The 15,238-nt window shown below is 41.4% G+C and overlaps 3 protein-coding genes across 3 annotated transcripts; 1 reads left to right on the top strand and 2 right to left on the bottom strand.

The window, feature by feature from the left end:
• Nucleotides 1–396: 396 nt before the first annotated feature.
• chic2 (cysteine-rich hydrophobic domain 2) lies at nucleotides 397–7,605 on the bottom strand. The gene is made up of 6 exons (XM_061088417.1): nucleotides 7,284–7,605; nucleotides 5,465–5,519; nucleotides 5,058–5,213; nucleotides 4,852–4,908; nucleotides 4,704–4,763; nucleotides 397–3,665 (listed from the first exon to the last, which is right to left on the bottom strand). Exons 1-6 carry the CDS (start codon nucleotides 7,412–7,414, stop codon nucleotides 3,615–3,617), a joined length of 510 nt encoding a protein of 169 aa, XP_060944400.1. The 5' UTR covers nucleotides 7,415–7,605; the 3' UTR covers nucleotides 397–3,614.
• Nucleotides 7,606–9,623: 2,018 nt separating this feature from the next.
• Nucleotides 9,624–11,297, top strand: rhbdd2 (rhomboid domain containing 2). Its single transcript, XM_061092437.1, has one exon. The coding sequence runs from the start codon at nucleotides 9,839–9,841 to the stop codon at nucleotides 10,796–10,798; it is 960 nt and encodes a 319-aa protein (XP_060948420.1). The 5' UTR covers nucleotides 9,624–9,838; the 3' UTR covers nucleotides 10,799–11,297.
• Nucleotides 11,298–11,695: 398 nt separating this feature from the next.
• LOC133022044 (OCIA domain-containing protein 1-like) lies at nucleotides 11,696–14,116 on the bottom strand. The gene is made up of 8 exons (XM_061089062.1): nucleotides 13,944–14,116; nucleotides 13,684–13,768; nucleotides 12,965–13,018; nucleotides 12,822–12,869; nucleotides 12,518–12,647; nucleotides 12,277–12,437; nucleotides 11,982–12,149; nucleotides 11,696–11,859 (listed from the first exon to the last, which is right to left on the bottom strand). The coding sequence occupies exons 1-8, from the start codon at nucleotides 13,998–14,000 to the stop codon at nucleotides 11,822–11,824; spliced, it is 741 nt and encodes a 246-aa protein (XP_060945045.1). The 5' UTR covers nucleotides 14,001–14,116; the 3' UTR covers nucleotides 11,696–11,821.
• Nucleotides 14,117–15,238: the final 1,122 nt, after the last annotated feature.

Genomic DNA, 15,238 nt, shown 5'->3' on the forward strand with positions numbered 1-15,238 from the left:
AGGTTGGGCGACCTTACAAGCGGATTGGACACCCTGATCAAACTGATCTCCAAGTGAAGAGCATGATTCAAATAAAATCAACTAATCACAACATAATGAAAACACCAAGTCTGTGTGAAGACAAGTCTTCTAATAAAAACTAAGATGAATATGACAAATGACTGTTGTTCACTTTCTTATAGGGCCTTTTTCAACAATTTCATTGATTTCACAGAGAGTAACTCATGACTTGTGTTTACGGGACTAACATCTATGAGTGTGTGCAATCCTTATAAAGATCCAGAGAATTATTGACTGAAAATGAAGGGATAATGTTGAAAAATACCCTGTGTTGCAGAACAGACAAACAGAGATGAAAACATAACCTTGGTGGAGTTGATTTAAAATCACACTGAGTTGACAGAGGAGGATGCTCATAGCCTTATTTATTGGTAGTTTATTACTGTACATACACTTTCTCATGAGTCATATGTACACATACCTTTCGCTCCCTCACACGCACATCCACACACACGCAAACAAACAGCAAACGCAAGATTATATAAAAATGACTTGTTTTCTGTGCAGGGTTCAATCACAGTCTGAGATCTACAGAGAATATTTGCATCTGCACACACCGTGCATGCACACACACACCACAGATATCTGCATATGGCCATATGCCTCCATTTACACAGAACAGACCACAATCAAAAAATAGAAAAGTGACTGATGAGCCGATTGGCGACCCACTGGTATAACAGATAAACTAATCCAATGTCCAAGATTTGTGGGTCTGTGGTATAAAACTGCTTCCTGTCTTAACAGGAAGTCCACAGACTGATTCAATTGTTTTTTTCTTCGGGGCGGGTTTCAATTCCATAACAATCTCCAGACACATCGTTTTACAGCCGTTCAAGTCATGTGATCTCTGTTACGTCGTTACTTGACTCCCTGGTGCAACTTTAGAACCTACCTGACACTGAGATTTGTCCAATGCTACATATTGTTTTTCTAGAATAATCCCCTGAGTGTGACCCATACAATCAACCAGAGCTGAGTGACCTTCAACTTTCCGTGCAACACACAATCTCACAGTGTCAGTCAGTGTTTGGGTGGTTTTGATAAATCAAGAGGTGGACTGAGTGGGAGATGTTTAATCCATATCTTCCTTCTCCCCTTTCTCCCACTTGATGGTAAGAGATTGTATGTTGAATAAAACTGAGATGTGCTTCATGATGTGATCTGTATTATGTTGTCTTGGGCTTTAATCTCAAAGCAGGATTGATAGTTACCCTGATAACTGAAACAGTTGTTAATTGGCACACCCTATAGATAGTGCAACATCAGGATTCATTGGACTGGGGCAGGGCAATAAATCAATAGCAAGAATTATCGCAATATAAGTCAATTAAAAAAAAGTTTAATATATATGGATATATCGCTTATACATTGTACAAGCATGGGCAGCCCTAGTTTGGAATCATTTCCAAACATCTGATTCATGTCCAATATCCACCAAGTATTTGTTGTGTGTCAGTTTGGTGCTGGCCAGGTATCGTATAGTAGGTTAATCATCTTTGGAAACATCTACCTGCTGCTGCACACAGGACTAATGAGGGGAGTGAGAATGGGTCGGTACAGTTACAGGCCAGGAACCAAAAACAATGATCTTAAACATGGGAAAGTTTTCCGTTTGACTGTTGGTTGGTTTGTTGGCAGGGTTCCGCATTATCTAAGAAAAAAAAACCCATTCAATTTTATTGTGGATCTGATAGGGTGTCTTTTGACACTTTCCATGATTTCCCAAGGAACAAATTCATGGATATTGAAAAATATTCTGACATATTTAAGGGACAGATATTTGAGTTTGTGCAATTTGGTCCAGATCCAAATAAAAATCAGGTGAATTTAAATGTTTCATAAGGGGCCTGCTGGTTGCTGGTGGCGGTATGCGTTCTACTGAGATTCTAGTTTTCTCTGGATCCATTGTTAAAAGTAACACGTTTCACTTTTGCTAATATAAAACACAGCTTTGAAGACCATGATGCTGATCTGGGAGTAATCTGATTTTATCCAGTGCAGTTATGAAGCTGATTTTAATAATCTTGCTTTGTGATACAGAACGCTGGTATTACCCAGCGCCTAATAAAGAGGATCGAACACTCTTACGTCTCCCCAGGCCTCTCAATGTAATGAGTCAGACTATGTCTAAGACAGAGGAACTTTCTCAGAAAGGACCCACATCCTCAACATCCTCATATAAACAGGCCTCGGTTGGCAGATAAGGAAGAGAGGCCCATGTGAAGGTGTTAAGAACAAAGCGATTGTGTGCTTTAGTGTTGACACATGTCCAGAAGACAAAAAGGGAAACAACCATACCTTTGCAGAAAAAAACAAAAAACAACTGAGGCCTATCTCAAAAATGCACACTCACGTGTATAAATTACAACAAAAGTAACAAAGATCAGGTATGGCAAAGAAAATACTTCAAAAAAAGAACCCGACTTTGCCGAGTAAAGCGTGTCTTCATGTCTGATTTGACTTCTTTTGCATACGTTTTGCCCTCAGACTTTTCTCACAAACACACACACACGGTGAACAGGTTAACACGCACAGACTGCCCCCTTCACCAGAAGAGTAAACAAAACTTGAGATACTAAAAAAATATATAAAGAAACCAAGCGTTCCTTTCATCTACACCCGTGGCCTTCTCACATGTTCCACTGTGACTCAGACGCAGTTGCCTGGCAACCAGCCAATCACCTGCACGCACACACTGGGAGAAAACACAAAGTTTTCCAGGTAAACGATGTAGCATTTAAGACCCAGTCATTCTATGGGGAGTACAGTCAAAGTGTGTGATTGTCACTGGGTTAGGGTGACGCACAGTAAGTGTGCGGAGATATGAAAGGAGGAGAGAGGACAACAATGTCTGGTAGATGATAAGTGACTTTTTTCTTTTGTGAGTTTTGGCCACTGGCCCAACACATTTCAGTGGGACTCGTCGGTCCGTTACCGAGTTGATTTAGATGAAGGTTCCTTTGGAGTTCCGTCATGTCACGTTGCCTCCACAGCCTGGAACCGAGAGCACCAGACCAACTGATACAAATGCACTGGGGTGTATTTTTTTGCAGGTGAAGTTGGCGGTCTGACGGTAGGCAACGTATGAAAGCGTTGGTTTTATCATGGTCTGACTGTGCCATGTGCTTAGGTTAGGGAACATACAAGTGACAAAAAAGAAATTCCAGTTGTAGCTTAGAGAACCCAGTTCGAGAGTCCAGTCTCCAGCTCCTGGCTCTGAAATCAATAATACTGCCCGCGGCTGGGATTCCTCTGACATCCCACAGGCTGGTACCGGCTCGCATGGCTAAACAGTGTGCCAGCTCGTCCGAAGGGTGAAGGTTCAACGGTGAATCCGCTCCAGTTCTGGAGCCGGGATGCTGGATTTGTAAACAAGGGTGTAGATGGAGTATGCGTGGGAGAACGAGTCAAAAAAGGATCGATGCTACTTTGTAAACAAAAATATTGTGTTGGTGTTTTGGGATGGGGGAGTCGTTAAGGAGCTTGACAGCCATCGTGGTTCTGTGGCCGAGCTGGGCAGCAGTGGTGGTTTGAGATCAGCCACATTTGGGCTAATCCGGTCTGAAGATGGGGATCTTAGGTAGGAACTCTATTAGTATTACCTGCAGGTGATAAAGAGAAAAGAGCAGATTGTTAAAGTGGAAGTGTGATGGCATTACCACCAAAGTAGCAATTACTTTACTATCTCTGTTCATTCTGGGACAACACTGCAAATCGGTGCTGCAGGACTTCTTCATGGTCTGACCAGATTCACAGAACCTTTGTATTAACATGGTGAGGTAGCTTGATTTCCGGAATGCTAAATTCAGTGGATTATCGTTATTGTGTGGAAAAAATGCAGCCTCCTCATGTATTTTAACGGTGGCTACTATCCAAGAAGAAGTTGAACCTGCCTCAACTCTTGCAACAATGTAATGTCAGATCATGTAGCTGTGAATTGTGTGAGTGCTCATCAGTTGGGATACTTCATAACATGAATGATGTAATTCTGTGATAGTGCTGTAGATCGTGGGGACTCAGGATAAAATGAATTTAGCCGTGAGATATTTTCAGTTGTAAAATCTTTCCTCAGTGTATGATAAACCACCCCCCCATGCAGGAATATGGTAACTGATGAGTCAAGATGTTCCGATACCAATTCTTCCCTTCCCAATTCTGATACCTGGCCCTTGTCCAATAACAGCCAATACTGAGTACCATTTCAAACCGGAAATCTTGTACATGGTACAGACCATCGTTTTTTCTTGTGGGACCTTCCAGTATCAAACATTGCTAAAACTAAACCACCGGAAATTACTTTTGTAGTTTTGGAGCAGCGAAGAAAGAGTGATTTCAAGGAGAATAACATTACAGTTTTAACTGAGTTAAACTAATGTTCTTTAAAGACGTGGTATCGGATCGCTACATAGATTTGCAGACTCGCCAAAACCTCACCTGGAAGTTTGGCAGTATCTAAGGCATTCCCGATGCTCCCATAATTATCGGAATATTTCTACTGATGAGCCGACATATTATGGATCATGTATCATCACCTCATCAGAACCACAACATACTCAGCCCTGCACACCTTTTATCAACCATGTGCTGTAAAACCAGAAGACAAAAACAGAACTCAAACACTAACCACGGCAGATACTTACATATTCCATCATGTTGTTGGTTTCACACTTCCTTTTGCTTAATCTCCAATGCAAACACAACTGTAAACAGAGTGTGAGAGGGATCAGATGGTGTATATAACATGTTACAATACTAATATTCAGATATCCACAGGTCTTCTCTACTCACCTTATGGTAAAGTCTGGTGTTCTCCCACTCCAGGAGCTTCTCTAACGATCTTCTTGTCTGGAAAAAAACAGTGATGTCAAATTATAATGTTTTTGTTCCTTCAGCCAACAAAGCTTTTCTGCAAGTTGATTTTTGATAGACTGTTGTTGCAAATCAGGTTTAATCACTGGATCATACGAGGGATGGACAGTGGGGGAACGTCTCACCCTCTTGCTGAGGCAGATGACAGGCCACAAACTAAAGCCCAACGTGCAGCAGCAGCAGAGGCAGCCGCACAGGAGCCACCGCACGTTCACCGGCAGCGTCTTCCTCAGGCAGCTGTTTACACGATTGATACTGGCTTTGAATTCCTCCGGCGCCACCTAAAGGAGGCACATTTACAAGGTATAGTAAATAACCGTTCATGCCCGTAAATGGCAAGTTAATGTGGAATTTAATATGATTTTGTCTTGGCGATGAGAAAAATGTATGTGTTGATGTTAGTGCCAAAGGGGAAAGACATTTTGATGTAAAGGTAATAAGATTCAAGTAATATTTATGTGATGTAAATAAAATGAAAAATGGGAGAATTTACCATAGTTAACATTGTGGTGACAAATAACATGACACTCACCTTCCCTGTAAGTGCTGAAGGACATTCGGACTCAAATTTGTTGCTAAGCCCAAACCTGAAGGGGAGAGGTAAAAAAAAGTATAGTAAAAAAGTATAAGCATAGCAGAATGTCATTAAAACTGATATCTTTCTACATATAGAAACTCTGTAGATTAGATCCAAACTAAGTCTACAGAGTAAATGAAAGTTGCTCTTCTCCCTACCAGACTGTATTAGAGGACATCGAAAAACTTAAGTTCTTTCTGCCACCACAGCATAATGTTAATAGTCTGCTGGAAACAGTTGCCTGTCTCTGTGTAAACTAATAAGTATTCGTATGATGGCATGCTTGCATTAAAACTCCACATTGAGTCCAGGGATGACATGATTAGCCAATTATCATCTTTAAGTCAATTATTCAAAAACAGTGAAAGAACCTTAAATATTCTCTAAAAATATTAGATACGCTAATTCTCCAGTGTCAAGAAAACACATTTTGAAACCGGTGTGAATTCATGGTTATGGGAAGCAGCAGCTAACGTGTGACTTTGTTAGGAATCATCTACACGATCGTGCTCTCTAACCCTAACCCTCTGTCAGGAGAGTTTAATTCTTGTTCTCTTGTGCTTAAGTTTAAAAACTCCTCGTTTCTATGACTGAACTTTGACACGGATTATAAAAAATAATCAATGGAAAAACAAACTGGGGTTAAATGGGGTCAGAGCTATTTCTTGACATGATTCCCAAACTGTGTTGAAATCAGTTATCATTGATTTCATGAATTTATTGACCCTCAGCAGACAATCAACAATCGATGAATTTTAACTATTTAAACAGAAATGTCAACGTTAACTTTTCGCATCTCCTCAGACATGAGCAGTCTTTAATAAACTGAACATCTCTTCAGTTTCAAACTTCCATTTGTTTAAACACACTATCGTAAAGTAACTCTGAGGTAATGTGATGAGCCTTTATTTCTCGCCACCATTTTAGATAACAGACTAATTTTATTTGGCAAAAACAAGTGTCACATGCATCGATAACGTAAATAAGCATTAGCTGCTGGAATAGAAGCTAACCCCAAATACGAGGGAAACAATGACACTGACAACAGCTTATGAAGAAACCATCCGACCTAACTAGGCACAATAGCTGCCTGAGTCCAGAACATGTGGACATGCTGACATTCTTACATTACAACAAACATGTCTAACTGACGTTTGAGTGGGATTTTGAGCTGGACACCATTGTTTCTTATACTTTAAACATGTGGCACTTTGTTTAATATGCAGACCTAACTTTTTTATTTTGATAAGGGGTTAAATAGAAACTTTGATATCTTTTTGAGTTGCACTGCTGACTCAACTTATAAGCCCTCTTTTTTATTTATTTTTATCACGTTGGAGTTGCTAGTTTAAACCAACAGTTTTGCACTTTAATATTTGAACCTTTGTTTACCTTTTTGTTTCGTGCTGCATTATACGATGACATACAGTTTGTTGTTGTCAAAATAAAATTAACTGAAATGAATGGTCAATTTGATTTTTGTGGAGGAAAATTAGTCGTTTAGATTAATCGACTAATCGAAAAAATAGTCGTCCGATTAATCGATAGAACAATAGTCGTTAGTGGCAGCCCTACAAATGATCCACTTGAGCTAAAAGCAAAGCTACAGCCACTCCTCGCTGAGTTAGCTCTATGCTAACGGTAACTCGCAGGCTACGGTAGGTCACCGGCGGCTAACCCAGCTAGCAGCCTGCTAACCCCGGGGGCTCGGAGACCCTCCGCGGTGCCGGTGAACGACCCCTCTCCCTTCCCGTGGGCCTCGCCGGTCGCTTACACGGTGACGTGGCCGGATCCTCGCACCACCACCGGGTCCGGAGCGTACTTGAGGAGCTGCTCCTCCGCGGCCCTGTCCTCGTCCTCCTCTTCCTCCTCCTCTTCGTAGATCTCGTCAAAGTCCTCCATCATCGCACGACTCGGCCTCTCGCTTCCCGGGGGGGACACCGGGAGAGACACGGTGCCGGCGGACAGAGGGAGGGGGGGTCACCGGGGAGAGAGTGTCGGGAGAGCCGTGAAGACACGCAGGGTGGGGAAATCAGTCCGTCCCGGAGAAGATTCAGTTCACATCGTTCACTTCAGCAGAACAGAAACAAAACATCAACATCCGCCGCAGTAACCGGACGACACCGGAAGGGGGGCAGACGTGCTGACGTCTCATTTGATTTATTTATTAAATGTTTGTACAGGCGATCATTTGACATCAGAGAGGGAGAGGGAGGAGAAATATTGATTTTTAACAGTTTTAAAAAAAAATTAATTTAATTTAATTTAATTTTTTTATTTAATTTAATATAATTTTTTTTATATACTTAATTTGAAATAGTTATGGTTCATTTTTGTTTTTTAATTTACATATTATTAGATATTGTGCAATGAATAGGTGGTTGAAGTCCTGCCAACACGACAGCCTGCCAAACTTAGCCATGAGTTCGGAGTTATATACAGTCTATGGTTCGGACCCAGCTCCTGTGTCCACTGGTGTCCTGGTTCCACCCATGGCAGCCTAGTGGCGTGGGGCTGGCTCATCCCTGCGGCCCAGGGAGCGCATTTCTCCGCGCTGGTTCAGGGGTAAATTATGCTGGTCTTCACAGGTGACTGACCTACTCGAGCCTGAGTGTTTCTTTGCTATATTTTTTTAAATCAATTTATTTCATCATTTAATATTCAAAGTATTCATTGAATATCTTGTTATTGATTACCACAAATTATTATTTTCATTTTGTCTTTCTCAATTTATGAACTAAAATATTTTTTGTATTTTTACATCAAGTTTACACACATGGGTCAAAAAATGACCCAGGTATGCAAGTGTGGTAAAAAAAAACAACACATACTGTAATAATGATTTTCTTAAAAAATATTATTTTAGCAATGATTTGGACCAAAGAATTACACATTTAAAATTTGAAATTTTGTCACTTTGTCTCACTTACATACACCATACAACCGATAAAACTGATGTTGAACTGTAGTGAACTGTGGTGAATGTATAAAATGAATGAATAAAAGAAAAGAAAACTGATTAAATAAATTCAAATGGGTACAGTGCAAATTGCCATCTCAGTGCATACATGCCTCACAAATGAATATCACATGTTTGTGCTCCTTGCACACAGGGCTGGAGCACTTGGAACCCGAGCTGCTGGCTTTAAGGTCTTTGGCAGCTGGGAAGATCTTGCACCTCTTCCTCTTCACTTGGCCCTCCTGTCTGGTGTCCTCCTGTGGCTTGGTGGTGGCAGCGTTTATTTTTCTTAACCCACATCTTCCCATTGCCTCTGTAATATGCATTCAAACCTTTTACTTTTCTGCCGTTAAAAAGCGGCAGCCTTTACTTTGAAAAATCTCCTAATCTATACAGTAAAAATGTTTGATCTTCAGTATATTGAAAGTCAGAGAGGTCCTGAACACAGGCATATCAGTCTCACTCTGAACTTATTAGGAAAATGTTTTTATAGAAGTTTGAAATATCCAGAAATAAACTGATTTGATTGTACACATGTAGGACTTTACTACTTTAAAAATAAAAACACATTTAAAGTTAGTTTAGGTGTGTTTAGGTATCATCAACAATGTGGAGACAGCTTTTACCACTAAAAAGTTACTTGGTAATTTAATCTAATCAGTGCATTATACAAAGTTAAATTTAAATATCAAGTTTTAAGTCTTAAGTTTAGTTCCAGAGAACGTCCCATCACTGTTGCTACGATACAATATATTATATCATGTTTTTAGTATTTGTAACAACAATTATAACAACCCTGGCGCGAGCACTCTACTACTTCTACTACTAGTACACCAATGAAAATAATAAACCGGAAAATAAGCAAATACTACTTCAAAATAAGATACGAACCACAGCAATAAGTTATATGCTGTGGTTCGTATGGCCCAGCAGGCTTTAGAGAGTTGGAATTTTACAGTTTTGACTGACTTGCAACTTATATGTGTGAAATATTTAACTAATACACGCAGTCACAAGTAACATTTAATCAAGAACCTGCCACCGTTCTGTTAAATGTACTTTATTTTGAATGGTTTGACCGGACATACAGTCGAACCAGCCTTATTCTGGTTTGCTTCGTTTACTTGTCCACAGTCGTGTTCATGCTGCCATCAGTAGAATGATTTCTCGGTGATTGTAGGAGCTCCATTCCTCCAGATGCATCAGGGTGAGAAGTAAACAGCGGACACCACGTGGATGGGACAGTACTTCCTGTTTCAGAAGGAACGTGGAGACGATTGAAGCGCTGCTGGTTTGCTGACTTCCTGGTTATCGCTTGAATCAGCTCAACTGGCCGTGAATGACCGTAGTTAAATAGCTCAGTGGCCGCTATGGATTACTTAAAAATAATATCAGAGGTTGTAAAAGACATGGTTCCTGTCATCACCGGTGGTGTTTTCACTCTGGCCCTGCTATCGTGTGTTGTATTCTGTATTCAAACGTACTTCAGCTTAACTCAGGGTTTCCTCAGTGTCGGTGCTGCTGTCTTCCAAAGTGGACACATCCACAGACTCTTCTCATTCCCCGTCTATCATAGAAGTTTAGCTCAGCTGCTCCTGAACATCACAGCCCTGGTGTTCCTCTGTGGCAGCCTGGAGAAAGGTGTGGGCACCGTCCGCTTCCTGTCTGTCTTCCTGCTGCTGTCCACCACCACCGGCCTGTGCTACAGCTTCCTGGATCTGATGCTGCAGGCCGACAGCAGCCAGACTCACACCCACACCGAGGGCCTGCTCCCTGTGGCCCTGGCCTGTGTGGCTCTCACCACCATGCACACCAAGGTGTCCAAAGGGTTCTTGTGTGGAGTCAGTTTCCCCGCCATGGTTCTCCCCTGGGTGTTCCTCATCCTCACCAGCGCCCTCTTTCCCCACTGTGTGCTCCCCTGTAATGTCATCGCAATCCTGGTCGGGTGGCTGTACGGGAAAGGATGGTTCTCTCTTCTGGAAGTGTCAGAGGCCAGGGCAGGTGTTGTGGAGAAGCTGATGCCATTCAGGCTGCTGAGGAGCCTCTGCGGTGACCTGTTTGTCCCTGCCTCCGCAGAAGAAAGGAGGAAGACCCTGCTTCCACAGATCAATCCAACACCAGGCTCCTACCCGGTCCAGGCTTACGCTCCAATATCAAGCGTTAACCCTGCTGCTACTGTGTCGTACGAAGGCTGGCCCAACTCAAAGAGTGCTCTGTCTGGTCCCACTCCTCTTCATTCTCATGGACATGGACCGACACATAACTTAGGACTCGATCACGGCCACAGCTGCAATCACAGCCACCACGCTCATAGTCATGGTCATGTTTAGTTCTACACCCCACATATGTATAGAAGCCATATCTTGTACTGCTTTATTCTCCAAAACCACAATAAGTGATAGTGCACCTGCTGCAGCTCTTGTCACTAAGCTGTGTGGACTACAAAGTAAAAGAAAAAGGCAACTGACAAGATGATCGACCTTCTTGAATGATCAAATGACATTGAATGTTTTAATGTGTCAGGTGACATTTGTGCATACTTTTAATTTTGATAGTCTTTTGTATTCTTTGTTTCTTATTTCTGCAAATAAATACGTGCGTGTATACGGCATGAAAAAATTTACCGTCTACCAGATAAAAACTCTAATTTACCCGTTGAAAACTGGAATTGTGGCAGAAAGTCAATTGAGCGGACATTCTGTGATTGGAAATCCTCAATTGACTGGGAAAAACAAATGTTTCAACCCTACCAGATCTTTATAAAGTATGATAGAGGACAAGGTATAACAATATGGGTGAAATGCTGAGGTTGATTACATCCTGCTGATGTCATAGGCAAGTGTTTTTTATATTTTTTTAACAATTCTTCATTAATATTATTTTTGTGATCCAGTATTTCAGTATTTTATCTAATTCGTATCACTTGATCTTAATGTCAGCAAAATGTCTTTTTGGCGATTTGTGCGACGTAGACACTGACTTTAAAGTTTTTAGAACTTCCATCCATTTTTTCCCTTTAAAACTCAATTGTTTATATTTTGTTGGTTTATAGCCAGTAAACATTCCCCTAAACCAAGGCTCATGTTATCGAGTAACAAGTAAAAACTCAATATACCATCAATTGTTATTGACTATATTGAGTGCATGCAGCTGTAAAATGTAGCTTCAATATTGTTTCTCTTTTAATTCAACTCAATGCCTAAGCAAAGATAGAGACAGTTCTAGTCTTCAAGCGGTTCGGTTTAATTGATTCACTCACAAATACATACTGATCACAAACTCATACATTTTCATGTCTCCTGAGGCTTAGTCTGACTCAAGTGTCGTATAATCACATCAGCTCAAATAAGGACTCATTCGTCCCAGGAGTCTCCATAGGCGTTTTTCTTTGCTAAAAGACAAGAGAGAGAAAAAGGAAAAATAAGTTTAAAACATCAGATGCACCTGAATATAAACCCTTCAACTTTTCCTAACCCAGCAGGTGTTTGACCCAGTTACGCAGCAGCAGCTTACCCTCTTTCTTGGGTCTTTCTCGCTCCCTCTCAGGTGTTGTTTTGAGCTGCGTTTCAGCCTTCTGGGTTAGTGCAACCTCGTAGTTCTCTCTGTTTTTGCCCCTTAGGTCCTCATAGAGGATCGATTTCCTGCTGGGCTCCCCCTCGTCCACAAATGACTGGACTGACGCTGATGGGGACAGGGACATAGAAACATACACATTATGTTGATTAGCAAAATGATCCAAAGGGTTGATTTGTGCAGAATACAAAAATAAACAAATTTGCACATTACAATAATCATTCAGTTTTTTTACCTGTGGCGCTGTGGTCGTCTGCTTTGGGTGCCTCGGTATTGAAGCCGTACTCATAGTCTCTGCTGTTGCGGGCCATTGGGCTGGTGGCATCTGCTGGCTTGAACATGGGGTCAAATGACTGGTTGTCTGGGTCACTCATCTCTGTCTGGGGACCCCTGGGACTGCGAGAACACAAAAATGGTAAAGGGGAAGTTCAATAGATCAAAACATGCAGTAATACAAACAAGTTTTCTATACTCACTTTTGTGGATGCTGCCCTGTCCTCTGTCTAATAGCTTCTGCCAGAGGAGAGTTCTCCAACCTTTGGAACTTCTCCTGGCACTTCTTCATGTACGACATCTTCCCAACCAGGTAGCCACAAAAGCCAGCAACTGGAGACAAGCACAGACATAATAACCCATGTTAGAAATTCCACACATGGGACATTTTCTCTCTCTCTTTATAAATTTGTTAATGTTGATATGATGATAGTTATCTGAGGTGTTATAACAGTTAGTCGACACATTGAGTGTGTTTCTCTCCCATCTTAACATTCAAGAACTCACAGGCCACTTTGGGTAGTGATCCAAACCTTGGAGATGCAGACAGGGTCCCTACAAAGGAAACAGAATAGGGTCAACTTAAAGATTCAACACGTGTTTACATCCGTTCACTGATATTTGGTTGACTGCTCCACATTGTGTCTTACCTTTGGTAACCAGTGCTTGGGTGAGAGCCATGCCGACCACAGAGAAGGGCACCGCTGTGAAGGAAGCATGATGATGAATAAGGAGGAGACACAGAAGCATGTTTTCACCATGTTAAATCAAAGGAATAGTTTAGCCAAAAATGAAAATTCACTCATTATCCACTCACCACTTTGCCGATGGAGGGGTGTGTGAAGTGTGAAGTGTCGACAAACCACTTTTGGAGTTTCAGGAGTAAACAGTGTTGCAGCCAAATCCAATACAATTGAAGTGTTGGTAAGAAAACGACATAAAATGCCTCCATACTGCTCCTGTGGTGTCATCCAAGTGTCCCTAAGCCTCGACATTCAAATGTGATGTCATTTACACCATGTTTTAGGCCTAAATGTCCTCTGATATCCTCCTCTGTTCACGCGTGGATCACAGCAGACATTAAGGCTAAAAACATGGTGTAAATGAATTTGAATGTCAGGGCTTCCAGAGACTTGGATTGCACCTGTTGTTTTGAAGAAGTGGTCACCAGTTACCTCATTGGTTTGGATATGACTCGAACACCTTTTACCCCTGAAACTCCTAAAGGGTTTTGTGGACTCAAACACTTCACCCAACCCCTCCATCGGCATTGTGGTGATTCGAAAAATGAGTGAATATTCATTTAAAGGGTGAACTATCCCTTTAAAAAGAGCAGTCTGACGTGTGTTTGTGCATGATATGAACTTACACCTGTACCAGAAGCTCTCCTGGTTGCACTCCTTGAACACATTCTTCTCCTCCTCCGTGGGGATGTAGTCAGCCCCCACTGGCATCTGCACATCAACACACACCACATGTATCAGGATCCATGTTGAAGTCATTAGTTAGTTCACACAGCGTCACTTCACAGACTGACTGATGAGATTAGAACAGCAGGAGACACAACAGGATCACCCAGAGGGAAGCTAGCTCCGGAGCTAACACGTTAGCATCCTGTAGTTTGTTTACCTGCGCTCCTCTGCGCGGCTGCTGCTGCTCTGAAAAACCCGAGGCGGTGGACGACATGTCGGACACGGATTCAGCGCTAGGTTCCGGGTTCAAACCTTGTGGGATAACAAAGTTTGTTACGCCAATGTTTTCACTGACTCCTTCACTATGTCATTGGCCCCAGCTCACACTGACACACACACCCCGGAAGTGAAAACAAGACCCATGTGTAGGTCACATGAAAGGATAAAGTGTTGGTGTCATGATTTATACTTGTGAGCGAGCACTTATAAATATTAAGAAGGTTAATCATAAACCACGGTTTTAAAACCCTAATAGAGCCCAGCCCGTAAGTTCTGCGGATGAGTTTTAAACAGGATCTTTTATTTTGAAAGTTCAAGGTGTTGAAAAGTCGACGTACGCCCTCTACTGGTTATACATATAATGATCGTTTCAGCAATATGACATTGCATTGCATTATATCATAGACTGTATATATCATCTATTTATCACCATAAATATTCTAAATGCAGTCATAGTGTTTTTAAATGACATGATACTGCACATGTTTTATACAAGGTTTATCAATCGTATTCATACCCTGTAAGGAAGCATTACAGAGTACATTACCTCAAGCAATGAACTTAACAATCACATGAAGGGTTTTACTTCAATGTTACTTTATACTCCACTCTTCTACATTTCAGAGTTTTTTCTACCCTACATAACAGAATATACAATAAATCAATAAAAAGGTTCCTACAAAAATCAAAGCTACTATAGGGTCAGGTTTAAATAAGTGTTTAAGGCTGAAATAGGTCAAAGTAGTTTACAATAGTTCACAAAAAAAAAGTCAGGGAAAAGTACAGAAACTGAAAATACATTTTGGTGTAATAGCCATGTATGGTGCCTAGGTGATACTGTTGCACTTGCACACTGAAACTAAAGACTGTGACTACTGACATATGCTTTTATAACGTAAAACAAATCTGGGTTATATGTGTTCTAAACTCAGTAAAGCTGAGGATTTAATAAAGTTCATCTGTTTTTTCCACTCTAGCTCCCGGCAGGAAGAGACAAGATCACAATCAATAGTCTGACATTCATTGATAAACCTAAAAATAGAGGGGTATTTCCCCCCCTTTGTTGCCCCAGTTATCATCCGTTCAGCTTTACAACATGACGGGAGAGACCAGACTGAAAATTATCTCATTTGCGCTGGCGTGTATCTCACATTGTGCAATGCACATACAGTACCTCCACTTTAAAGTGTGTTTATGGTCAGCGAAGGTGACACCAAATCAGCGCAGCATTTG

The sequence above is a fragment of the Limanda limanda genome, chromosome 2 (assembly GCF_963576545.1).
Source record: "Limanda limanda chromosome 2, fLimLim1.1, whole genome shotgun sequence".
NCBI lineage: Eukaryota > Metazoa > Chordata > Actinopteri > Pleuronectiformes > Pleuronectidae > Limanda > Limanda limanda.

Excerpts from the sequence above, each read along its gene's own strand:
- chic2 (XM_061088417.1), bottom strand. The coding sequence starts at position 7,414 with ATGATGGAGGACTTTGACGAGATCTACGAAGAGGAGGAGGAAGAGGAG. Across the intron at positions 5,214-5,464 it reads CTTCAGCACTTACAGGGAAG|GTGGCGCCGGAGGAATTCAA; the intron begins GTGAGTGTCATG and ends TGCCTCCTTTAG. Across the intron at positions 4,764-4,851 it reads ACACCAGACTTTACCATAAG|TTGTGTTTGCATTGGAGATT; the intron begins GTGAGTAGAGAA and ends CTCTGTTTACAG.
- rhbdd2 (XM_061092437.1), top strand. The coding sequence starts at position 9,839 with ATGGATTACTTAAAAATAATATCAGAGGTTGTAAAAGACATGGTTCCT.
- LOC133022044 (XM_061089062.1), bottom strand. The coding sequence starts at position 14,000 with ATGTCGTCCACCGCCTCGGGTTTTTCAGAGCAGCAGCAGCCGCGCAGA. Across the intron at positions 13,019-13,683 it reads GGAGAGCTTCTGGTACAGGT|CGGTGCCCTTCTCTGTGGTC; the intron begins GTAAGTTCATAT and ends CTTCCTTCACAG. Across the intron at positions 12,150-12,276 it reads AGACGACCACAGCGCCACAG|CGTCAGTCCAGTCATTTGTG; the intron begins GTAAAAAAACTG and ends TGTCCCCATCAG.